The 27,436-nt window shown below is 39.0% G+C and overlaps 1 protein-coding gene across 1 annotated transcript; it reads left to right on the top strand.

Annotated features, from left to right (window-relative positions):
- Nucleotides 1-3,271: 3,271 nt before the first annotated feature.
- Nucleotides 3,272-26,269, top strand: TMEM182 (transmembrane protein 182; the record flags this gene model as incomplete). The annotated part of the gene is made up of 5 exons (XM_082337848.1): nt 3,272-3,412; nt 3,802-3,901; nt 5,288-5,386; nt 14,914-15,051; nt 24,813-26,269. 5 exons carry the CDS (start codon nt 3,272-3,274, stop codon nt 25,034-25,036), a joined length of 702 nt encoding a protein of 233 aa, XP_082193974.1. The 3' UTR covers nt 25,037-26,269.
- Nucleotides 26,270-27,436: the final 1,167 nt, after the last annotated feature.

Raw genomic sequence — 27,436 nt, 5'->3', positions numbered from 1 at the left:
TAAATTTGGCTAAGTCACTTTGATTTTAAAATGCCAGTTTTCTATAGAAATTTAGGAGTTTTGGAAGGAGTTTGGGAATGACCTTGTTTAAGATTCAGAATAATTATTGTTTTGGCTTGATAAGCCTGGCCCTGTTTTCCCTGCCTTGAAACTTTCTGTCTTCTGTTGAGCAACCTTCAGAATTTAATTTGATTGAAGAAAAAGTTCTCTGAGACTTACTGTGAGTATTCAAGTAGTGGATAACATGAATTTTTAAGCTGACATAACAAGTCTTAACGTGGCTTCTGATTCATTCCTGACATAGCCAGGCATAATACTGGAGATGTTAGAGTATTTGAAAGATAGCACTGCTGGAGAATGTGCCATAAATATAAAAGAGAATAATTAAATTAGATCCTCTCAGGATGAACATGCTAAACTGAGACCAGAGTGCATGTACAGTATATTAAAAATAAATACTTGTACTGCACAGGCAGTTATTCAGCTGTTGTTTGAATTCAGTAAAACTTTTCATGCAAACTAATTTCAGTGAAGCTACTCATGAGAATAAGTTACTCTCATGCAGAAACGGGTTCACGGAGTCACTGACTTATTTCTGACCTGAAGCCAGGTAGGTGGAATAAGACTGACACCAGCCATTTTATTTCTTTTATTTGTGGTTCATTGGCTGAGTCGGGTGGCTGGAGTTCTCTTTTTACTTCTGATATAGCGTTGAAAAAGCCATTTCACCATTGTGTGCCACACTTTCCTTAGTTACAGGTATGAATAGGAGTGCATAACCATCTTTGAAAAGAGCTTTGAGATTTGTAGACTAAAGCATGAAAGTGAAAAGCATTTTTATTATTTTCACTGTCAGAATTCAACAAACTCAGGTTTTTCCTCTTTTGCAGTACTTATACAAAGCGCCGTCCAAGTGGTATTTTGGAGCTTATACGCACGTATCCTGTAATGCTGAAAAATAACATTATTTAAGATGAGTTAAATGGCATTATGCTCAGCAGCACATCAGAAGTAATTAAATTTTATCTAATTTTATCCCAATGGTTGGAGATGACAGTAAGACAACTGTATCCCTCTGTCCGGGCTTGATTCAGTCACTATCACATAGGCTCTTAGTGCCATTTGAGGTGAAAGAGGGTACCTAAGACGCCTGCGTGGGGCTGGCAGATATGGTTAAAACTGGGAGAGAAGTATGCCCTTCTGGAGTGGCAGCTGAGAGCCAGCAGGATATCCTGGGAACTAGCTAGAGCTAGGTGTCTGCCTGAGTGATTGCTCTCCCAGTCTAATCTGGGTTGTGTTGAACCGCTCTTCAGGCTCCATTGACTGTATTGACTAGATCGCTATTGATTATAATGGAAAAACATCTAGCTCATGTGAAGTTGTCTAAATTTGGGCATGTTAGTCCTGAACTGAATCCTACCTTTTTTTTTTTTTTTTTTTTTTTCGTTCAGTTTTGGACACATTAGAATAGAGTAGAATATTTCAATTAGTAGGGACCTACAACAATCATCTAATCCAACTGCCTGACCGCTTCAGGGCTGATCAAAAGTTAAAGCATTATTCTAACCTGCAAGTAATCCTTTTCTAAAATATACCTCGTTTTCTTTTATAGCGCATTCTACGTGTTTTTCTTTTTCTTGAAGATTTTTTTCCTTTAATAAAGAACAATTAGACATAACTTTCCAAAGTGATGTTTCCAAACATCACTTTCTGCTATAGCAAAGTGAACCACATCAGTGGCTGTCAGGGAAAGCAAATATGGCAAAAAGAATCTGTTTGACTGAAAATTCATTTACTGCTCTGCATACACTGAAACTGTGCAGTGCAAAAAGGCCACAAAATATTAGATGTACTTGTGTATGAAGTTAGTATAGTATCAGGTTTGAATAAAATATGACTTGCAACAAATGCGAATATGGCGCTAGGCAGATAATGCAGTGTTATAAAACCACTCAGGACACATCTGTGGTTCATCTGTCTGGAAATGAGGAGAGGTGGTAGAAACAGTCTTTTCTTTGCTCTCCTTCAGCACTGTCCAAATTGATACTGGGATATTGGAAGTAGGAGTCCCTCTGGAGACCTAAGTCTGTTGCAATAAAATTTTGTGACGAATGTTTTCTGGAGTAAACTGATTTCATCTTTCTCTTGGTCCCAGCACTTCCTAGCATGGAAAGTCAGTGGAATATTTTCTACTCTGGTGCTAGATAATGCCAGTGGAAATTTATTGGGTAAGGACTGCAGGATCTGGTGCATAATGAACTCAACAAATCTCTACAGGAGCATGCCCTGTAATCCACTAGAGGTGTTCAGGAAGGCCTGCTTGGCATGAAAAGAAGTTGTTGGAAAAGCCTTTTTCTTGTGCAGTGGGTCCTTGGAGTTTAAACCTGTTACCTCATCACCTTCCAAAATGGCCAAAGTACACGTATGGGAAAGTGTCGTCTTTTTTTTTTTAAAAGACTGAAGTTTCTTTATCAGGTGCTGTGCTGGGGGGAATTTTTAACTGCATGCATTTGTGATATATGCAAATAAGATGCATCTGAATAAATAAAGCAGTTAAATGCTTAGTTTAGTGTCGTTAAAGCTATTATTTTAAGGGCAAGATGTAGAATTTTATAGCTAACTGGATTTGTAATAGAAGTTAGGATTTTTCAAAGGCATCTCTGCAATTTGGCTACCATGTTTTCAAAGTTACATAAAAAAATCTCAGCCTTTATTTACCAACATGACTTACAGTAACTTCCAAAGTGTTGCCTGTGTTTCCTTCCCTGCTGGCAGCCAAGGAAACATTCACCACCAAGCCTGAACTTTGGAAGTCCGTGCTGCTACTACATGCCCTATAACGCAGTTCACATGGATGGACAGAGCCATTGCATCTCCATCACCATCTCCACTAATGTTGATGCACCAGCTGCAATAATATTTCGAGTCAATCCCTGATTAGTTAGGGGAAGGTCAGCTATTTCTGACTGGCCTTGCCCAGACAGAGAAACAGAATGAAACTCTGCCATCAGTGTCCTAAAATAGAAAGCCCTTTTCATCTGTCAGGCTTGAGTCAGCCACATGGAACACAAATTAGGAGACACAAATCGACTCACGGGGCATTGGGAAACACAGGCAGAAAGTCAAGTGAAGAGAAACTTCTTCGGATATGAGCTATATTCTCCAAACAGCTTTTTAGTCACTTTCCCAAAATTTTTATTTATTTTACTACTTCTTCTTAAGTAATTAAAAAAAGTAGTTCCTTTTTTGTTGTTGTTGAAGATAACTGATAATGAAACTGAGTGTGGGGATATTTTTTGGAGGCTTCTTTGCGGCTCTAGGGGTTTTGCTTTTTTTGGTGGCATTTGGAACTGATTATTGGCTTCTTGCTACAGAAATAGGAAGGTGTTCGAAAGCACCTGAAGATACTGGGGTTAGTATGGACATTTTTGTTTATAATGAGAATTATATATGTAGGTTTTTTGGATGTGTTTATTTTGTAAGAATTTACTTTTGTATGAACATTTGAATATACTCATTTTGACCTTCTGGAGGCTTACAAGCCTGCTTCAAAACCTCTTTTAACCAGTTGTAATCAACTCTAAAATGAATTTGTCTTTTGTTATACTACTTTTGCAATATGACATTTTTTCAAAGGAAGTATAACTGTTTAGATATGCTATAGCTAACCTATATTCAGACAGGCTGTGTTTCGTTATGATGGTAGTGTTTTTTACCTCAACATCTAATTTCAGTTGAACTTGATTCTTTCGGCCATTTAAAAATTGTATGATAATTGCTTCTTTCCCCCCCACCCCACAGGGAGAGAAGGCCACTTTCCATCATGAAGGTTTCTTCTGGAGGTGCTGGTTTAGTGGAAATGTAGGAGAGAATAATGCCAGCATGTGGAATTTCTGGTATAGTAAGTAACTTTTTACTTTTACATTATCTACAGTAGTTTGTTCTCAAAATTTTTGTGGTTTTTTTATTTTTTTTTTTCCATCTTATGAATCACTGGATTTCATATGGCTTTGGTGATCAGGTTCTTCAGCTACCCTAAAATAAATTCTTGACAAACATTTTTGTAATCTGTACTATAGGAAACCCAGAGACAAAATCATACATGTTTATCAACTTACGCTGTGAGTGTTATGGCTGTCCTGTTAACCTGAGTCCATCCTTATCAGGACAGTCTCTTGCCACTTATTGTTAAAAGTAGACTGTTTATTTCTGCAACGTAGGGAAAAAGAGGTTAGTGGTTAGGATGGTCCATGAATTTTTGCTTGGAGAGTTTCTCCAGCTAGTTCTATGAATGGGTTAAGGAGGGTATGGGCAATTCCACTGTGAAAGTGGTGTAGGACACATCATCTCCAGAAGAATCCCTCTACTAAAGTCACAGATGACCCTTTGCTTTCTTTCACTACATGCCAGGATTCTGGAAGATCAGATAGTATTTTACAACCAAAATCTCCCATGAAGAAGAGGTCAAGCAAAAATTCTTTTCCTGTCTTTGACCCTACCTCTGAGGCACAGACCTCCCTCTCCTTACTGCAAGATTTCCACAATCCTTGTGAAAAGCAGATGCCATCATACAAATTTGACTTCAATAACCCATATTTTGCTAAATATGTTGCTTGGTCTTAGGTGGCAAATATAATATTCACGGCAGTTAATTTCCCCTTGTTATTTATCTGGAGTATTCTGCGGTCAGGAATCTGAAATTTAAATGTGGTTTAAGCTATAGTCAGCCCTTCTCTTTCACAAGGAAGAAGGTGATGTTTTTATAAACATTTAATATAAAGAGTGAAATAACCCTTCTCTGGGGATATTGATTCCATAGACTAAACTCATATTTGTTGAGACAGTAAACTTTCTGAAGATGCTTGATATTTTTCATTGCTCTTTCACAAGAGAAAAAGTAATTTCCTGGGGTTTTTTTCATTTTTTTTTGGTGGGACATGCAATAATGAGACAGACATAATTAACTCTCACAAGAGAAAGGTGCATATGCATATAAAAGCATACATATGCACTGCATATAAATTGCAGTGTGCCAGATTCTTGCCTTCAGCAAGGCTGCTTTACTGTTCCCATAGTACAAATCTATGTTGCCCTTTAAGGAATATCCTTGACTGGGTAACAAGGCTGGTATCTCTTACTGAAGCAAAATCCACTGTAAAGCTATTGCCTGGGAAAGGACCTGGAATCTTGACCTACGAAACTCAGTTTGCGCATTTAAACAACAGGCTTAAAATATTTTATTGTTAAGGCAGTAAAATATTAATCTTTAGCTTTCTTTCACTTTTAGCTAACCAGTCACCTTCTAAGAATTGTACACATGCTTACCTGTCCCCATTTCCTCTTATCCGAGATGAACACAATTCAACCTCCTATGACTCTGCAATCAGTAAGTATTTTTTTGGCTGCAAATGGACACAATGCTTGTAGTTTCAAGAAAACAATTTGGATGCTTCAGTATAAAACAGTCTTATCGCTCCACACAGTTTAATTAATAGAGTTTTAGTGTTTCATACTTCTCATAATTTTACAACATGCATATTTAAGCCACTCTCTAGCAAAGCACTTAAATGAATGATTAGGTTTAAGCATGATGGCAGAATGGGAGTAGTTTCTAAAAAAGGAGACATTTGCTTTTTTAGTGCTTTTTTATCCAACATAAAAAGTATCTTGGGCTGAATGCATTAAACAAGTACTTCTTCTCATGTATTCCAATAAAACTGTTTTTTTTTTTTTTGTTAAATAAATAACCACATGTGGAAATATGTTGCATTTTTACTTTAAGAGGAGGGAGGAGAGGGGCCTTGATACTGTCTAAGTTTATTCAGCTAACTCAGTTATACTACACCAACTGGTGGATGTGCCATCTTCTCTCCATTGATACTATAGGGAACTGAGGCACTGAAATTACTCTAAACAGTGTGTGCCATACATGAATAATGTAGCCTAAGACTGTAGCAATGGGTAGTTTTGTTCTGTGAACTAAGCTCTTTTTATATATGTATATATTATCTATAATAGTTCAAAATACTTACTATGTTAAGCTGAAATATTAACACCAAGAAACTCTAGTCCAGTAAGAGACATATTTTTATATATATGGAAGATATAGAGTAATTGAAAAACTTATAACTTGAATAATGCCTGGAAAGCTGTTTTTACAACTCCATTTAAAAATATTGGTCACATTTCATCAGATCAAGGGCTTTATGCAAATGTATTTGAAGTAAATCACTTCTGATACCTATTTCATATGACTTTTCAAATAACCCATTATGTGTTGATGCTGCATGTCTCTGAGCCCAGTGGCTCAGTGACTTAAGTGATCCTGTTCTGTCCTGAAGCTGTAATTATGCCTTTGCTAACTTTGAAGTGTCTTCAGAATCCGATTTTTATGCTGCAGACATGAACAAAAAATAAGTTGGACTGATAATGGTTCTGTTAATCTTTTGAAATCATGAACTGTTTGTCCAGGCAGAATTCAGACCTCAGCATTCAGAGAGATTCTAGTCTGTAACTTCACAGCACATCTAGAACAGTTTATCTTTCCATTTGAAAGTGACAGAGTCACCAGCTCCTAATAATCTAGACAGTTTGTATTCCACCATTCACTCATACCTTCACAAAGGATCCTTAAATTATATTGCGTGATTACACAGAAGTGGACAAACAAAGAATAAGGAAAGGAGAAGGAATATCATCAAAAGTTTAATTAATTTTAGTTAATGTTTGCCAAAAGAACCACTGCTCAAATATAATTTTCCTATCTATATTTCATATTAGGAGATTAAAAATAGACAGAACTGTACTATAGATGCTGGCTCAGGTAGAGTGTATTCAGAGCCATTCCTGCTATATAAATAGATACAGTTGGATTGCTTTTGAGCTCATTAAAACTGAAGAGGATTTTTTTTTTAATGCTTCCAGTTCATTTTCAGCATCCAAGCTGAGTTATTTACTAGAGTAGGTATGCTTGTTCAAGAATCTTTCACAACTTTTTATGAAGAAGCTTATGTCATCATCTCTTCTGTTAGTTCAAAACTTCTTTCTCCTTTAGCCTAGTTTGACAGTCCTGCTGGTGATATTTGGCAATCAGGTTTTTAGAACGTCGCTGCAACTGCAGTTGCTAAATTAAGAAATACTAGAAGGTTATCCTCTTCTTGATTCGCGGTGGAGGAAATGCGTCTCTGTAAAAGCCAGTGGCAAAAGCCCTTGGTTTGATTTCAAGAAGAACAAGATTTCATCAACTATTTGTACATCCAGTTGGCTGAATCTAATACCTTACATCAATTAAACATAGAACAAAAGGCACTACCAAAAATCATAGAATCATAGAATACCAGGTTGGAAGGGACCTCGAGGATCATCTGGTCCAACCTTTCTAGCACAATCTAGACAAGATGGCCCAGCACCATGTCCAGCTGAGTCTTAAATGTGTTCAGCGTAGCGGAGTCAACCACTTCCCTGGGGAGATTATTCCAAGGATTGACTGTTCTCATTGTGAAAAATTTATCTCTCGTGTCCAATTGGAATCTCCCTGGGAGTAACTTGTACCCGTTACCCCTTGTCCTCACCATGTGACTCCTTGTAAAAAGGGAGTCTCCATCTTCTTTGTAGCTCCCCTTTAAGTACCGGTACATGGTGATGAGATCACCTCTAAGCCTCCTTTTCTCAAGGCTGAACAAACCCAGCTTTCTCAGCCTACCCTCATACGGCAGGCTTCCTAGACCCTCGATCATCTTGGTGGCCCTTCTCTGGACCCCCTCCAGCCTGTCCACGTCTTTTTTGTATAACAGGGACCAGAACTGTACACAGTATTCCAGGTGTGGCCTGACAAGCGCTGAGTAGAGTGGGATAATGACTTCTTTATCTCTGCTGGTGATGCCCTTTTTGATGTAACCCAGCATCCTGATGGCCTTCTTGGCCGCAGCAGCACACCGCTCACTCATGTTGAGCTTCCTGTCCACCAGGACCCCCAGGTCCCTTTCCATGGAGCTGCTCTCTAGCCAGGTGGATCTCAGTCTGAGCTGCACTCCTGGATTATATTTTCCCAGGTGCAAGACCTTACACTTGTCTTTGTTAAAAAGATTGAGGTTATTGTCCCTTTTTTTGGTTCTGCTACTGTTTCTTGATACAGTAGTACCATTTTCATGGCTCATAGCTTTCTCAACATATTCACTTTTGGGGATAAAAAGAAGAAATCTCCCACACAGGTTTATGACTGTGTTTTTAGTGAGTCCCTCAAGTCCGATTTTAATTAGGAGTGGATAAGAAATATTCTGTCATCTGAAAAATACTTAGTTTGCTCTTTCATAGAAAAATAAACAGCTGAATAAAAAGCTTTAAACTTCACAGAAAAATCAAACATGTATGTACAACACATTTTTCTAAAAATCTCTAACTTTCTGATACCAGAACTGTTAGTTTCTGAGCAAGCAAGGGCATGTGACTTCTTTTACAGACTGTTTGGCTTAAGAGACTTTGGGACCTTATCAGAGGAATTTGGATTTAAATGCAGCCCCTAGTGGAAACACAAGTGTGGTTTGTTGGTGGAGTGCCATGTTACCATCCAGTTAGAAGGGCTCAGGCAAAGATAAGTTTCCTGAGGAACATAAAACCTCTGATGATTTTTGAGTGCAGTGACTGGACCAAGTTCTCTGTTGATTTAACTCGTTTGGCTTTAGTATCAGTAGGAATTTAGCTCAGAGATTTTCTGGGCCAGAATTCAAAAGAGGCTCAATCTATCCCCTCTTAGCTTATTTACATCTTTTTGTGTGTTGGTTTTGTGGTGTTTGTGTGATAGTTCCCAAAAGACTCAAACACTGAAGACCTTCAAGTTTAGTGTTTTAGTACATTTTGCAAAGCTTTAGACCAAAGGCTTGGTTCATCCTGCTGTGCAAACCTAGACTATGATCTCTTGGTGTCAAGAATTATAACCTTAGATGGAAATGTAGACAGAAGAGCTTATAGTGATGCTTATATTGGGAATCTGAATGCATGTTTTAATGTCTCGGGTTTCTTTTCATCATTACTGTCAGATGCATGATCAGCTTTGAAGGATTAGATAGCAGTGCTTTGAATTGCAGCTTTCTGTATCTCTTAATCACAGTTACAATGCTTTTGTTCATTCACTGGTTTTGTTAAGTATCTTGGTGGAGTGGGGAGGACTTCACCTACCTGCAGTGTAAGGTGCAGTCCACAGCTGTGCTAACCATCATTTATGGTTAATGCACTTGGAATTTGCAGGCCATGTTATTTATCTTAACCTGAAATAGGCATCTAAATGAACTCAGGGGAAGCCTGACTCTAGTGACTTTGTGTGAGGGTACATGGTGTGGTTTATAGTGACAGCTATTATAGTGTGCAGCTAGTAAGTAGACTTAGACAGCACCTCATTGTGTTGCCACCACATTCATTTGTATGATAATTCACAAACATATGTGCAACAAACTACAAGCTAGGAATAAAAAAAAATGAAATTAGCCCATACAATAAAAGTGCCAGAGTAGTGACCTCTACATTCTAAAATAAACATACATTTGTATAATCATAATCAGCTTGGTTATCCTGTCAGGCTATTTTGAAAACATAATAATATAGTACTTAGATAATAATTCATTGCTAGCTAAATTAATGTATGGTATCATGTCATTAGATTACGTAACACTGACATTCAAGGACTATCACGCTTTTATAAAACTCTCTTTTACTACAGGCCAATGCTAGGCCTGTTTTTGAAAAATGTACAAAGTCCTTACTCGTACAAGTAGTCCCGTTGGCTATAGTGAGATTATTCCTACGAAAAAGAAGTGCAAGATCTAGCACTTAGGCAAGTCATTAATTTTATTTTTGCGGGGTTTTTTTTCAACTTGATTTGGAAATAAACAATGGTTCCTTAACTGTTGCAAATTGCCCCAGCGCCTTCTGAAGCTGAATTGGAAGGCATTTAGTGGGGCTGTGCTGACACATTAGTTTAATACTCTGATTTGTAGTTGCTAGTACTTTTTTTTCTGACCATTAGTATCTTATTTTGTCCAGTACTGGGCACATTGCCAGCATTTGAAGTAGTACCTAATATAATGTAGAATACGGAATGTTTATAGGACTGAAGCGAAATTCTCGTTCAGCAGCTGTTACATCTAAAATGGTGTGACCGAATTTATTGGCAGGTTTGTTACTAAGTTTCAACTTAAAGTAATTAACCTAAAGTAATCTAGAAAATATCAGCAATGAAATCTGAAAACAAAAATTCTACAGTGAAATGTTAGCAGTAGCCTATTTCGAGGGCAAAAAAATGCTGTTATGTAATGCAGTCACATAATTGCCCATGAGAGATTGTAATACAGTACATTTACTAAGGGAGAACTCCCCAGCCACCAAGGAGTGATAAAGCAAGGAGTATTTAAAAAAGCAATGTATTCGTACTTTGAATATTGTATTTGTTTTACTGTTAAGGTTATTGGAAAAAAAGGTTATTACTACTAAGGGATAGTAAAGGGTACTGAGTGAAACTGAGAAAAGTTTTGCAAGGTTTATTGTGTTGCCAGGTGTGTCTCCTGTGCTGCTGATGAGATGTGTGATCTCATTTACAGCTGTTTATCTGCAGAGAAGATATTCCTGATTTAGAGCAGTTCAGGCACTTCACCTTTCGTTGTATTTTATATTGTGGGTGGCATTTTGATGCCTATTGTCAAAAGCACTTTGATATCTCCTACATTAAATAGAGAAGTAAAAAAGACATATTCTAATATACAATTCACAGTGAAATCACAGGAAAGGTTCACTTTAGGATGTGAGTCTGTGGGTGAAAATTCAAGGCAACTTTTCCAAATCATTTTTACCTATCCTTAGTAACGTTTATGCAGCACTGTACTCACACATGCTTCAAAAAGTTTTCAGCTTTGTAGTGCTTAATAATTAATGTTTGATATTAATTCAATATTAAGTGGTTGGGGTTTTTTTTGATATGCCATAGAAAATGTATGGGCTGATGGCTGAGATTTTACAACACTTGAAGTCAGCAAGGGCAATAAAATATGTGGTATGGTTTCATGAGGTTGGTGTTAACGTCTCCAGTCATCAATGGGTGTTGCATTGTGTCATTAGCTAACCTGTTCTTGAGTAACCCGTTGCAGAGCTTCTGAGGCGAGCACGGCTACTACACAACAGGTGTGCATTGCAGATGACACAGCTCTGTAACTTTTTCAGATATGTTATTGCTTCTGTTTCATATCATGCACCAGTAACATCTTAAAATATGAATCTGTGGCTTCAGTTTATAATCAATGCTGGGATCTACTGTACTAGAAAAGGGGGCTTTTGATAATTTTCAGCCATTTCTCCAAAAGTCAGTCCCTTTCTCAAACCAGATACTTCTTCCCATTTTCAGATGACACAGAAGTCTCCAGAGGAATCTAAATTAGGATCCTTAGGGAGAAAAGCAAGTAGCAATGGAAAATTACAAGACATGCAATTTTGGAGGAATATACTGCAGCTATAATGTTCCCATAGTATACAGGCTGAACGATGCAGCACTCAAAGACAAGAATACCGTGTGTACTCTTGTTTTCCTCTAAGTCCTATTTTATTTTTAGGCCTGCCTGTCACTGACAAGCCAAATGTTGTACCCCAACGAAGGGGCAGCTTACCAAGGCAAGTTACAGAACCTTCTGTTTAGCACTCTTGCAACACAGAGCAATGGTATCTAAGATTAACACTGTAGATAGATAGGTTTACCTCAGACTCTGTGGTAGTGCTTGTACTTTATTTCTTCTACTGCAGGAAACACTGGGAATAATGCGTGTACTTGAGGTAGCTAACTCAAACATATCTCTGAAGTACCTTGCAGAGGCAAGGGTGCTCCTTGTCATGTGGACCAGAACATGGGCTATGTTATGAACTGCCTCAGTGAGATTTGAAATGGTGCAAATTTCTCTTAACACCTTGTATAGGTACACTGAACCATTATTTCTTGAAACAGGCTGCTTGAATCACAGTGTCATCCCTTTTCATGGGATATAAGGAAGCATAATTGAAAGCAGCATCTTCTGTTGTATTTTATCTGTCGTGGTTCACCTCAGTCTCAGAGCAGCAAAGTCTTTGACTTGAAGAATAAATTCATTCTTAGGTGGTTTTAATTTCAGCCAGCTCTTTTGTGTTCATCTATAGATGCCAGCTCAGCTAAATGACAGCAGTAGGGCTGCATTGTAATTTTGAATGATTAGCCCTGCAGGAACTGATCTTGCCCATCTAGAAGATGGGAAATGTTGTCTGAGCAAAAATGGTCTGAGTATGAAATAAGTGAAGTCGTCTGTGCAGAAAATTGGTTGCTTTTTAATTCCCTTACTAAAGAAAATGTCTAAATACTCTTAGGGTGTTTCCTGAGACCTGTGCCACAAATGACCATAATGACTTACTGTCTTGCAGATTAGAGGGGGTAGTCTTTCACTTGAAAAGTTGCTGATTTGCAAACATTGCAGACTTTTTGCCTGTCAACTCTACTCTATTTTCTAATTGACATTTAATGACAGAGTTAGCTGGCTAAACAAGTATTAGGATCATCAGAATTTATCCATGATCTCTAGAGTAAATAATTATTTCTAGAGAAATAGAATGGAAGCTTATTTCAGATGAAGCTAGGTCAAATCAGTGTTTCACGCATAATGCATAAAATAGTTATGCTGTTGGAGCAGAGAAACAGCTTTTCTCTTGTATAGTTACAGAGAAGCTTAAACAAATTTTCATCAGTTACATTTGTACTCCTTTTGTGTTCAGTTTCCAGGAATAGGTGAACAAATCAAGATTTTCTGGTAAAATTTCACTAAAAGCAGACTTCAAAGCTTCCTGTATGAGGAGTAGATAATGAAAGTGTATACTAATTTTGTAATGCTGGAGAAGCTTGTGTCCTCATCCATTCAGAAAATAGAAACACTGCTGTATGACTTAGGTGACCCACCATAATGATATCGAAGAAAGCTTTTTCAAGGTCCATTTTGGCCAATGTGTCCTATTATGTAGCATGACTTTGAAGTACCTTGGGCCATCCATGTAAAAGAGTTGGGTGGTTATAGACTGATTTAGCGGTATTAGGTTTTAAATGAGGAAGTAATGTCCCATGGACTTGGGGACTGCGATGAAGCTTAGCAAAGTAGCCCCATGAGTAAAATAATATGAAATTGCTTCAGAGACCCAAGACTGAAGGACTTGAGAGATTTACCTTTTCAGGTCTCCATTCACTGCCCATTTGCATTTAGTGAATCATTTAACTATGTGTTTAACTTTAAACAGGTGCCTAAATCCCGTAAGAGGGAGAGTACTTAAAGCAGAACACACACTTAACTGCTTTGCTGAACCACAGCCTTATTTCTTACCTACTGTTTCCATGTTTTTTTGCTTATGTGGCAAGAAGACTTGTATTGGATATGAACCAAAACACAATTTTAACCCTTCTGCCAGCTACTTTCAGAAACATTCATCCTTCCTGTGCCCAAATCTGCTGATCAGTGTGGCGGAAAATTGTGTCTCTGAATGTTTGCCTGGATTAAAAAGGATGTTATTTAAAAAGTGTGGCTAATGTGATGTGGTGAACGTGATCTAGCTAATACATTTACGAGGCTGATAGAAGCAAGATGGTGTATACTTTAACATGAGTTAAGCTGGTCAAGTTAAAAACTATAGATTTTTGGAACACATTAGTAGGAAGCACAAGCTGATAATGTCTAGTGCACCATCAGATTTCAGATGAGAGCAAACCCAAATTATTCCAGAATAGCTGGCTCTAACAAGCTGTATGAATTTGAAACTTTCAGGATATGAACCAGTATAATAGTTGCTTGGTTGTGTTTTGCCATAACAGTAAGTAGGTGCTGTCAAATGATAAGTGGCAGTTTCTTTTGTGGCTCACTTTTCCTGACTTGCCAGCTGGCTTATATGCTTTCCCTCAGTTGGGTGGAAATGTTTTTCACTGACTGAATTGTCAGTGCTTCAAGATTTTCAGATCTGACGATGGAGATCTTTGCAACTCATAATTTTACTAATGGGTTGTGTTAATGTACCAATTTTTAAATTCATGGGAGAAATTTATGTCACTCTTGTAGCATTTGTAAAATGATGACTTTGTTAAATGGATGTGCAATTAACCAGCTAAAAAATAATTGTTAGAAAGACTCTTTTGGCCAGAGTATGTCACAAAACTCTCGGCTCATTTATCACCAGCTGCATCCATTAATTCCACACTGCTTGGCACTGTCTAACAGAGACTTCTGAAACATAACATTTTAAATTTAATAAAATACAAAGAGCTTTAGAGCAGGAATAGGCTGGTTTAAAATACTTAACTGTTTTTTTAGAAACCCATGTTACTTTTTTTTTAGTTTCTCCCCCCTCCTGCTTTAGATTTCCTTCTGCTGAATATGACTATATGTAAGGAGAATTATCCAGTTGTAAATTGTGGAGAACTGACAGATTGCTATTGGTTATATGGTCTGAGCACTAAGAATGCCAAGATGTTCCAGCTCTCTGCTTCTCTCAGACAATTTTGGTAAAACAATTGTATCCTGTCAGTCCAATCATTTATCCCAAAGAATCATTGCTACAGCTTTGGTGTACTATTTTCTAAAGAGCATAAATTTGGTCAAGTTGCTATCTTACAAGTGACTGCTAAATATTAGAGAGATGGATTTCATTCACGGGAACTTACAACTTATTTTCCATGATCATCAGATAAGGACTGGCGTTCAAACCTGATTTGGTCCACATGATATATAACGTATATGCACAATAGAACGAATGTTTCATTTGTTAATAAGGCAAGTGAAAAGAGAAGGGGAAAAGAAAGATCTTTATTAGACAAATATGTCAACTTGTTTAAGTTCTAAAAAGTGTTGTATTCTTTTTTTCCTTCTTCCCTTTCTCCAGTTTATCGAGGTTTCTGGACAGTTCTTATGCTCCTGGGAGTGCTCACTATTGTGATGGCTAGTTTCTTCATCATCTGTGCAGCTCCTTTTGCCAGCCACATTCTGTACAAGGCAGGAGGAGGCTTTTTCATCATTGCTGGTGGGTATACTGTTTGCTCACTCAATTAAAGAATAGAAACGATGAGGTATTTCTTCCATTTTCCTTGACCAGAAATTATATTAATCATGGTTAAAAGAAAGAACAAGCAAATGCTTCTATCCTTTGGCCTGTGGGGTGCCTGCCTTGGAGACAATTCTTTCCTCAGTTATTTAGTCATGAAGCTATTCTATAAGCTACTTTTAGATTAAGATAAAAAAATACAGGGCAAATCATGGAATTACACTGCAATTTCAATCTACTTTTTTAGCAAGAAAAAGAATGGGTATTTAGGGATGCTGCCTTATAGGATTCTCAAGGGCTTTAGCTAACGAGAGGGTTTTTTTAATTAGTGATACAAAAGATGATTATGGTGGGCTCTAAAGAAGTTGGAAGACACAGCACATTCACATGACCAATATAGGAGAAATGTTTGGGATGTGATTGGATTACACAAAATAGTTGTCACATATGAGTAAGTGGGAGCTCTAAACCTCTGTGAATAAAAGAACAAATAACAATTTCCTCCTTCCTCATTACCCACACATACTATGGAGGATGCACCCACCCAGAATTCAGCTGATATGGGCAGCTCTCTGGGATGCTCTTCTGTTAACCTTGTAAAGTCTGGGAAGATGCCACACTGGTGTGTGACGTACAGTTGTGTAGAATGTAAATGATAGTATGTGCTCAATCACTGTTCTCCTTTGTATAAAGCCTGGTGAGAGGCAGTCCTGTGAGAGCAGGATTGTGTTATGGGGCAGAGCCACTCGTGTCAGGGCCAAAAGGCCTGGGCTCTCTTTCTGCTTCTGTTACTGACCTGCTGACCTTGCTTACCCACTTCACCTCGCAGCTCTGCATACGCAGCTAGTCATCATTATTCCCTTTTAAAGGACCCTTAGTGAAGTGTGGGAAGTATTTTATAATATTTTTGCTGAAAAATCTCCTGCGTACTTGCGTTTGATCCCTTGAGAATTACTCCTTCACTCTTTTAAAAGACGTACAAAAAATATTCATAGTCTGAAGGAAATCCTAAGATACTTCAATGTGTTTTGCCACTAGTTTGCAGGGTAAGAGCCCATGTAAGTCCTGCTTTTTTCCTGCATTTGTAATCTGTAAAAAACCTCAGTTGTCACTAGAAAGTAGCAGAGGCTGTTGGAGAGGAAACAGGCACTTGGAAGGCACCAGGAACTGACGGGCAGAGGCCCGAAGCAACGTGTGTGTTCTCCACTCTGGGCCAGTTCATCTGCCCTCATTCAGGCAGGGGAAAGTTAGATCCCCAAGTCTGTGCTAGTCTCCCTTGGCTTCCCTAGGAGGCCTGCAGGAGGCAATAACATTCATTGGCAGTCAAAATGGTAGGCGTGTAAGAAGTTCCCTCAGCTGGGGATTCATTTCTTCCTGAAAGTGGGGTCTAATATGGGTCAGATGAATGTGTTATGGAGGAACCCTAAACCTCTGTTTCCTTTACTGAGGAAATCTAGAGAGACTATGTTTTTAGGTGTGTGAGGTTAAGTGAGCTTTATTATCCCTGTGTGTGACCTTAGGCCTGTCTCTTAAGTTAATATCTTAAATCTGGGATACCTTGGGGGCAGAGCAAGATAAGGTAGAACCTGGTACCGAAGAGGAGGGTTTTAGCCTGCCTCTAGAAGGCAGGGTGGTGTGCTCTACCGTGTTCCCTGCTGCCCTGACCCCTTCCTCTGTCCATCTCCTTCAGGACTAGAGAGCTTGTTCATTTACTGCCTCCCAAAGGAAAACAGGGCATGGAAGGGGAGAGTGATGAGAAGTGGTGTATATTTACGACTCATACCAACGTGTGATCAGGATGCAGCCAGGGTGTGCATCTATTTAAACACAGACCTAACGGGAAAATGAAAAGATGTAATGTGACTTCAGTCATAGGTGAAGTTAGAGTTCTTGTAAAACAGAAACCAGCGTATTGATTTGAAGAAAAAAAGGAATTATGTACATTGTTTTGAAAGGGCCTGGATGCTGTCTTACCACAAAGTTCAAGTAGCCATTATACTGGAGAGAATAGTAAGCTTCTGAGGGAGAAGTTAGACAAGGTGGTTGTTCTGTGGAAGTTTGGAAGACAATAGGAAGATCAGTCATTTACCTACTTACATATATCTTTAAAGAAAAATATTAGACGAAGCAATTTTAATACCTGTTATGGGACTGAAGTATCTGTATCTTTTACAACCTTAACTGACAAATTACGTAGCAGATAAAAGCTCTGCCTCAACTGAAGAGAACAGCTTGTAGAATGGTCTGCTGTGCCATCGTAGGGTTCGGAAAGCAGCTAAAGAAATTATTGGGAATGGGTTTCATGCCAACTATTTAGCTATCCAAAAGCTAAGTGTTTTGTATAACCACAGCTACCCCCATCTATCTACTGTCACCACCAGGTATGGTGGCTAACCCTACCAGTTTTTCCTTATTCATGATTAGCAGGTCCAGCAAAGCACTTCCATTAGTTGGTCTGTTCCACACCTGTTTCAAAAAGTTATCCTTGATGCAGTCCAGCCACCTACCTTCTGGATTGCTTGCTCTCTGCCATGTTGCCCTTCTAGAGGATATTGGAGTGGCCGAGTCCCTGATGAGAACCAGAAATCATAGCTATTTTCCCAGTCCACTTCTTCTTCTTGATTGGGTGGCCTGTAGCAGATGCCCACCATGACCACACCTTTTTTGTCCACCTTGTTGATCTTAACCCATAAGCTCCTGTTACTTAGAAGATCTCTGTCCATTCAAGATATTTCTTTGTGCAGACTGCAGCCATCCCACCCCATCGTAAATGCCTGTTCTTAAAGAACCTGTATCCATCCAGCAAAGCATTCCAATCAAGCAAGCTGTCTCACCATGTCTGCAGCTGCAATGGCATCATCCGTCATCCAGTGACTGCATGAACATGAATTCCTCTTGTGTTATTCCAACAGAGTTCATTTATGTATATGCATTTGAGATGGGCTTTCAGTTGTGCTGCTTTCTCAGTGGAAGTGTATGAGCCTCCCTCATTGCTCTGTCCCATACATATGCTCTCCATTCCCTTCCCCCTGCTTATCTGGACGCTTTGATGTCCATCTGCCAATGGTCCTTGCTTGCATCTCTTCTCACAAGGTTACTGAGCTTGTTGCTCTTTCCCCACCCTGTCTGATGGATCTCGTCTCTCCCCAGCAGTCCTTGTATCTCAAAGAGGGTTCCACAGTCACAGAAGCCAAAGCCCTGTTTGCGATGCTAGCTACAAAGCTAGGAGCTGATGCACAGTGTATGCCAACTTTTGTACAGTTTTCATCCTTTGGGCAGCAGGTTTGAGACCATCATCACCTGGGTGCCCACGCCCTTACCTCTCACCCTCAGAGCCCTGTAATTACCCACTCAAGGACTCAAGGTCTCTCTGCCAGCATCACTGTTGCCCGTGTAGATGAACTGCAAAGGGTCTCCAAGGGCCAAAGGAGCCTCAGAAGCCTCTTTGCAGTGTCACATATCTGGGGCCCAGAATAGCAGCAAACATACCCGCAGAGCAATTCTGATGTCTGATCTGTGGCAGAGTCACACACCTGCCTTTTCTTCACCCTGATCTTTAAGAAAGGCTGCCCACTTCTCTTATTGAGTGGTGCAGCTGAACTACCACAAATGTGGAGGCACACACAATTACTAGTATTTGTGGCAGCTTATTGACTAGCAGCTTTCCCTATTAAGCTTTGTAACCACATCAACTACCTGAGGCTGCAGGGGAAGCTACAGATGCTACACCTGTGGGGAAAAAGTGCATATCAATTCAACAATACTACAGTCAGTGACTCAAACGCTGTCTTTGCAGTCTCACCTTCATGTCTACAGTATCAGAGGATGGACCAAGAGCAGCTACAGTAGTGCAAACTGTAGGAAGCCTTATAGTTGCTTCAAAGGTCATAGGAAAAGAAGGGAAAGCTGCCATAAAATAATCACTTAGAGCAGCCTTCAGTGAAGTCTGTAATTACCCTGGGCCTGTTCCTGCCTGAGTGGTGGTGAAAACTGTCCTCTTGTACTGGTGTCAAACAAGCAAGCCCCCAGGATGTGCACAGAGCATTACAGTATCACACCCTTGTGAAGAACCAAGATTTGAAGTACAAGTATGACTTCTGCTTCCTGCCAAAAGAGTGAAAAAAACTGATATTTTAATTCTAGCTTCTAGATGAGGACAAAAATCTGTCTTCAGAGCTATGTGCCAACTCCCATAACTCTTAAGTGGGATCCTCTGCACGTACTTCAGAGCAGAATGTCAGCCATACTTCTTAAATAAAGATCACAAGGGGCCAACGTAGGTAGTAGAATCTGTAATAAGGACAAGGGCAGAAAAATGCAATTGAAAAAAAAAAATATACTCACACATACAAGTTTTTCTCAAGTGATATAAAGAGTTCTAAACTTCTAGGCACAAGTAAAAAGCTCATATCATTCTTTCCAGCACCTGTTGTCTTCGTGTCTGCATAGTAAAAGATTCATGCCATAAACAGCCATTCACCATTGACAAGTGAAAGGCATTTCTACGTGGGAAGAATAAGTACTAAAGGCCAGCAAACTGCCTCTTGAATTCATAGACATTTCTAAAGGTTCTGTATTCTTTCTCCTCTGCAATATGCACAAGTATTTGTTTGAAAGAAATTCAAAAGAATAAATGCAAAAGACAGAAACGAGTGACCTCAGAGAAGTCCACGTCTTATCACACTGCACAGAGCTGTGTATCAAACATGTGTGTTCTTAAAAAAATGCAAAATGGAAAAAAAGAAAGAAAAAGGAGGGGGAGGGAAGTATTTATTTGTCTTAATCTCTTTCAGACATATTTCATGTTCTAGGAATAATTTCCCCCATCATTCCTGATTCATGCAACTGCTGTTTTATTTTATATTCACTAAAAGGCAAGGGCAAATGGACACCCGCACACTATGCAAAAGGTCTAAATGCCGAAAATGTAGAAATACATCATAGCACACATTGTTCCTAAAAATAATCGCTTCATGAAATTATGGAGGTTTTTTTTCAATGTCAGTAATTTTGCCTTGGAGCTTGGCTATGAGAGTTCATGACATTCACAACAGATAGTCACTGCAAGACTGCAGGAACAGATTTCCCAGAATAAATATATGTTCATTTTAGTATATTCTCCTCCATAATGAACAGGCATTCCTATTACGCTTGTAATGGATGCTTTCTCAACTCTTACTGGCATGACTAATATTCTGAAGGAAAGAGACAAGCTAGTGAGGTGAACTTGTGGATACAGAAGTAGGATGGAATAGCAGTAGTGTAGTTATATAAATAGAGGTATTCTCCCCATTTTCTTCCACAAGCAGCATAAAATTTATCTATCTAAGCAAATACTCTCCAGCAGTTAGAGTCTAATTCTGACCTCTCTTCCGTTTTGCATGGGCTCTGCCGATGGTTTTGAGTTACTAGTATTCCAGTGACTGTACTAGATTCTTCAGAATCAAGTCAAAATCTTGTGATTAGGGGTGATGTAAAGAAATAGGCTAATTTTAAACTTTTTGCAATATATGGTTTTTCTTGAAAAATACCATATTCCCTACATATAAATTGAGGTAGTGAGATTTTGAAGTGGTGGGAGCTAGTTTAAAACACTTAAGCAGACCAAGATAGACAATTGCTTAGTAAGATTTTGTATTGCCTTCAGTCCAATGCCTTTCCTTTTGTTTGAGTACACTCCAGTGAATGGTACTTCACTGACTGCTATAAATAACCAAAGCAGGATGTTGCAGAAATAGTGTAGATGTACGCACAAAGTAGAAGGATGGAGAGGCAGAAGACTTGTATTTATTAGCAACTCTGTTATGGTATGTGTTATGTGTTAAGCAAATATGCCTTGGCTTTGAGGACCAAAACTCCTTTGAAAGCCAGAGTCGAGAGCAAAGCTTGGATACTCAGAACTTCTGAATATCAGATTAGTTGTTTCTGTGCCTCATTTTTCTTTCTACAAAATGGAGATAAACCCAGCTTTTGATCTATATTTTTGTAAACACCATATAAAGTGCTGACTGTTATTTGACACGACTATTGCAGTTCATAATGCATAGACCAAATTTATATCTTGTGGCCTGTAAAAAATACTTCACACGTTATGTGTATCTGTATTTTACATGCTACTCAGCCCACTGAACAAATTGTTTGTACTCTGTTCTTGATACTGCTTTTTCTTCAAGCCTTTCTTGAACCATTAACATTCCACCATTTTGTTGAAATAAGACAATGAAAACAGACATGAAAGCCTATAATCTGAAAAGAAACAGTATTATTTTGGAATCTAACAACGAGATAAATATTTAAGTGCTAGTAACTATTCATTACGCTCATCACTTGCCTTTGACTTGGGTATTTTGATGCAATCACTGTGGATGCCAGGAGGAAAAACCCTTTAAGTCAAAGAGACTTGCACATGTGCTTAAATTTAAGCACAACCTGAAGTGCTTAATGCATAGGAAGGAACTAATGCCTCTGGCCCGAAACATCAAACATTTTAAGTAGATACATTAGTGATAATAGAAATACAAGATCTGCTTCCCTGCTCTCACCACTGCTTCTAATGTACTCTAACATCTTAGGAAACAAGACCAAATGGACAAAACAGAGAGTCTACCTGTTAAGAAATGCTTCTGTTTTCCTTTTTCTCTGTTACCATTTGTAACATACAGGAGCCTCAGTAAACTCCTGTGAAAGTGCTTAACTCCCATGAAATCATAACTCTGTGAAAATTAGACAAAAGGAGCACTAACAAATGAAATGCCGTTGGAGGCAACAGGACACGGGCAGTTTCTACTTAGCCTGATTCTACTGTTCAAGACATTTCTTGAACACACTAAGCAATATACCTACTAATTAGCCTCCATTAGCAGATAGTGAGAACCCTTAAATACTCCTCTAGTGCCTTAATTAACTAAGAGGGTTTACATATTCTCCCTTTCTTTTTCTTTCTTTTAAAGAAGGACATTTATCTCTGCTTGACATACATTTCTTCAGCAAATTTCCATACCCAACAATTTGCCACACACAGGTATTAGCAGCTTGCTGTGAAATCACCGGATGGATTTCAGCTTCCCTGAAGTTGTTTTACCACTGGCAGCACTGGCTTGTTATTTTGCACTTACATGGAGTTGGCTGTAGTTTAACCACCTAGAAGGTGTTGCTTCAGACTGCCTGAAGAACAAGGGGTGCCCATTTCGAGGTTAAGGCACCTCTGAATGAGTTTTGTTTCAATGGCAGATGCTTCTGAGTAACTGGGCTGTGTAGCTTTGTGTCAGCCCAGGGTGCCAGAGGTCAAAAGCATTCCAGATGTGCAAGGCCTGGTAACACTTACCTGCTGTTACAGTAAGGGAATATACATCACTACTTTCTGTAATTATTATTGTTTTGGACTAAGTTTGCCCTGATGTAGAGAATAAATAGAAGACTACAGACATTTGAAAATGCACAGGCACAGCCATCTGAAGAGGTAAATTCCAATGTTCGTATGGATTGTGCCATATTATCAATGTATCTTTCCAAATCTTTGGGCTATAATTTTCTTTTGGTTGAAGTTTTGAAACCTTGGACAAACTCCATGTCTCTAATAACTCCATTTATGAGTTTGGCCCTGAATCTTTTTGCTTTTTACATCAAAAGTTACTGCCTCTGTTTGGTTCTAATTTTCCTGTGTTGCTACATTATCTGTTATCATTAGATGTTCTGTTATAGGAATCATCTGCTCAATTTGACTTGTATTTGGAGAGTCTTCAATTTAATTTCTCATTCTTTATGTCTGGCCCTAAGGTGATCCTTCTCTCCGATTGTTTCACCAGTTGTATGTTTAATACAATTGCAGCACTAAATTCCTTCAGAATTGAGTTTTACTTAGGTAAAATACTTTCAAAATTGAATTTATGCCTTTTAGAGTTGAGTGTTGTTTTTTTTAAACTTTGTTAGTAATTTAAGCCCTAGCAAAAAATGTAATCCTGGAAGTATATTTCATAGACAGGAAATGTGTCTGTCTCCTTCTTTATTTAGTTTTTCTCCTTTCTTTCAGCCTCATAAAAATTGCAGATCCTTTGGGATTTTCAGTCACATTTTGATTATGCCTCAGGTTAACTACTTCAGCTCATTTTTTGGTGGGCTTCAAAAGGTGGTGTTCACAAACATTGAGTTGTGAGCTCTCACCTGTCAGATGTTCAGGATGTCCAGAATGTAAAAGTATTATATTTTGACAATAAAGCACCAACAAGAATGTCACCAGCTCACCAATTTAAACTGCTGCAGCTAACCTGTCTGATTTTGCCTGAAGCAAATGAGGGAGTGATGACAAGAGTTGCTCCCTGGTAAGCAGGTAGGAAGGGCAAGGAAAGGAGGTGGTGAGGCAGCATCTGAGGGTGGGGATGGGAAAAGTTAACCATGAAAGGTTACCAGGACTGGTGGGTCTGGAAGCAAGTGCCTGTCCATGGGTGCTTACAAAGTACATTTGTGGGTTTTGCCACAAGTCTCACATTTGTTCAAGGTTGCATTGCAAGTATTTAGGAGGATGGGGAAGAGACCACAAATACCTTTGACTCATACTCTGCTGCTCTACAGCCTGTAGACTCAAGTTTGGCAATAAGTATTCCCAGGAGTATGCACTGGCTTGTGGTTTTAATGAGGCATCTAAACATCCTGGGATAAAAACATGATGGGGTGGTGTCCCCCAAATATTTTAATGTTGGAATAGATAGTCCTGCTGCTGTAACTGTGCTGTGACAGCTGGAGCTCAAGGAGCAAGTGGGTACAGGCTGGAGCATGCAAAAAATTCAGACTTGTGCCCTCAGTTTTCCAGCAGATCTGCTAGAGCATCTGTGCTGCAGGCTTGCATTTCTCAAGTGTCCACATTCTTCTAAAGTGAAATGAAATATTAGGCTGCAACTGATACTTTGGAAAACACTTTCTTCTTATATCTCCTTCTGGTGCATAGTAACGAAGAGATTAACAAAGTTTGTAAGGACATGTGCTCCTATTACTATCATGTGTAAACAATCCAAAGGCCTTTTGGAGGAGTGGTTGGGAAAAGGCTGTGAATTATGTGGTGGATTAATTCCAGGAAACCGTTGTATCCAATCTGAGGTTATTACTAATAGCCTGCTTCATAGCTATTATTTAATTATTGTTGGGTTTTTTTTTCCTATACCAGAAACTTCTTTTCTAATGTGGAGGATTTTGAATTAAATACATCTGAATTTGTCTGCAAAATATTTGAGTAGAATACTCTGAAAGTAGTCCGTTTCAGACAAAGCCCTTTTCATAAGAAAAAAGAAGCAAAATATAGAGAGGTGAAGATGATATAGAAAGATTTCCCACCCCTTTCCCCTTTTCATATCTCATCCAAAACACTGTGATAGAAACACTGTCAGAGTTTGGGAAGCAAAGGTAGGTATTCTTTTCCAGGTCGTTCTGTCCCGTCCCCCCTCCTTTAGCTCCTGAATTCAAAACGGTAAATACCTGCCTGAATTTTGTCCCTAAACACACCTGTGTTTCGGCCTACCCACCAAAAATCAGATACATCCTTTGTCATGGGAGTATGCCTTTTAGTGCAAATCAGAAGCAAGATGGAGATAGTGCTTGTGAGAGGAAGTCAAAGGCAAAAAATATCCAGTGGGGGCTGACTGTGCCTTGCAGACGAGGCCTCAAGCACTGATGGGTTTCTAGGTATTACAGTAAATGCACCCAGCATTTGTCTCACACTCTGTTGTTAAAACCTGGTGTTTCTTTTTCAGGTGTCTTGTTTTCGCTGGTAGTCATGATGTATGTCATCTGGGTCCAGGCGATGGCTGATCTGGAAAACTACACAAACATGAAAAAAATGGATTGCCCAGACTTTGCTGTTTATGTACGCTATGGCTGGTCTTTTATGCTGGCTCCTATAGGAGTATTTTTTGCTTTATTAGCAGGAATGCTGTTCTTGTTGGTAGGGCGTGCCATTTATTTACACTCAGACTAGTCATACACTGCTGAAGGCAATACAGGAATCCTAGTGAAACTTCATGACAGTTGTAAACTGGAACACAATTTTATACATTATTACCATTATGGCGATCCTAAGTATGCAGGCAGACTTCTGGAAGTTCTTCTGTTACTTGTTTAAGGGTCAAGGACACAAAACTCAAACAGGAAGAAACCACCTTTAGTTCCAACTAGTTGTTTTTATAATTCTTTAGAAAGTACCTACGTGGTTCTCCATATTGTACTATTAGCAGCATTTTTTGCAGTTTTGCAAACAGCGGTAGGCAAAAATTTTCTGCAACCAAAAGCCCAACATGAAGTGGGCCAAATCAACATTTTATACATTTGTCTTTTAACATTTACTTTGTGCTTCTGCTTGTGGAGAATGGTACAAGGTGGAGGAGAAAACCAGCATTCAAACACAGTAATCCAATCTACCTCCTCTCCTGTTTTCCACTACTTGCTTTAGCTTTAGTAAAGCAAACATGTCTGCGCTTTATAAAAATAGAGTGCAGTTGTTCATGCAGCATCCATGGGAAGAGGACGAGAGAGAAGACAATTGCCATGAACAGTGACCTGGTGCTAGTCCGTCCATGTAAAAGCTTAACTCCTTCCGCTACCTGTTTCTCTTCTGTATGCATTCGAAAGCTGTATCCTTCTGTATTCTGAAATCAATGTTTGTTGCATGATTCTATAAGCCAATATGCCACAGTTAAATTACTAGCTGAAGCTATGCCAAAATTGTACGTTGAATTATAGCATTAATATTTTAATCAAGTTTTAAACCTTTTCTTTTTGAATGGAATAATTGGCTCCTCCAACAAACATTTTCCTGGTTGTGTAAAATGACTTTTTTATTAAAAAAGGTTTATTATGAAGACAATATCTAGGACATGAAAATGTGTGTTTTATGTAGCCTTCATTTTCCCAAATATTAAAAATCAGCATTATAGACCAAATCCAACTTGCCTACTAGTCATCCCAGGGAAAGCAATGAGACTAGCTAAGACAGCAGGGGAGATGGATTTGGTTCTATATTGTAGTAGTGGCTGGTTCTCTGTGTGTGTGTGTGCGCGTGCATATGTTTGGAAGATGGGTGAGGATGGGACTGTATGCATGGTATGGAAAAGACGGGTGGAGTTTTAACAATGGGGAAACTTTGTCTGGCATTGGGCCCAAGCTGAAATTAAATCCATCTGAGAGTGTGTTGGTTTTCACTTTGTAACTTAATGCAGAATAGTTTGGGACTGATGGGGAAAAATAAAGACTGCATGTTGGTTTCTTCTTGTTCATAATGCTTAATTCCACAGCTGTTATGAATACTGAAAGCATCACTAAAAGGCAGGAAAGGAGTGCCCACCTAGATGATGTGGTGGGCCAGATTGGATGTTGCTTCCATTTCGGGAGCTTTTGTGATTGGAAGCTTTCCAGCCTTCCCTGCTACTTATTTATTTTTCCATCATCAAGATTAGCTTTAGACATTATAGAACAGGAAAACAACAAGGCGGGGGGTAGGGGAGCTGGGACTATGAGGTTTGGAATAATTACCAAATCACAAAAATATTTTTATTGGCAGCTAACATGGTGTTTTTAATTACCGTGTCAGAGAGTATGATGGGTGAATTTTAACCAAATATTCATAAACATATATGTGAACTCCATATAAATGATAGCCATCCGGAGAACATTAGGGTTACACCATAATGCCCTTGGTTAGTCAGGAAATGCTGAAATTAACCCTGCCCCTTGTGCATATGGTATTATATTCCTGCCCTTAATTACACAATCACATACTGTTTCTCAAATAATACAATCTGTTGGTATTTACCCCCTTTACAGTCTAAGATACTCACTGGTAATTGTGGAGGTAAATTCAATAATCAGGAGTTATTTGACTAGGTACCCCTCCCAAACCCTGTCTGCTTCACTGCAGGGGAGAGTCCTTCTCCACAAGAGCTTAGAGGGGGCAATACGCTTGAGCCACTTTCTTGCAACTTTTAGAAGCTGGAGGAATTGAGAGGTGCCTCAGAGCTGGACTTCTTCCAGCAAGCCTAACCATGTGTGCAGCAGCAACTAATAAACTCTGCAAGGAACGAGCCAAAGGCTCCCGTGGAGCCCTTAATTCAGCCCATGTGCATCTTCAGAACTCTCTCCATTATGCAGCTAAATTAGCTACACTCTTGTGTGTGAGGCAGCCTCTCTTGGAGGCAGCCCTTCGGGTCAGGCTGCGGGCATAATGGCCGTTGAAGATTGAAGGTGTTCCTGGGGCTTTCCTTAGAAACTTCAGGAAGCCTTTCTGGCATCAGTAGAAATTGCTTGAGTACTCATAAATTCTTCACTCAAACTCATGCTTTTGGCAATAGTCTGTAGCTATATCTATTTGCTTTAATTGGATACC

This window comes from Platalea leucorodia (genome assembly GCF_965183815.1).
Source record: "Platalea leucorodia genome assembly, chromosome: 2".
Classification (NCBI taxonomy): domain Eukaryota; kingdom Metazoa; phylum Chordata; class Aves; order Pelecaniformes; family Threskiornithidae; genus Platalea; species Platalea leucorodia.
Note: the sequence above shows the minus strand (reverse complement) of the source record. Positions and strands in the feature narration are given on the sequence as shown.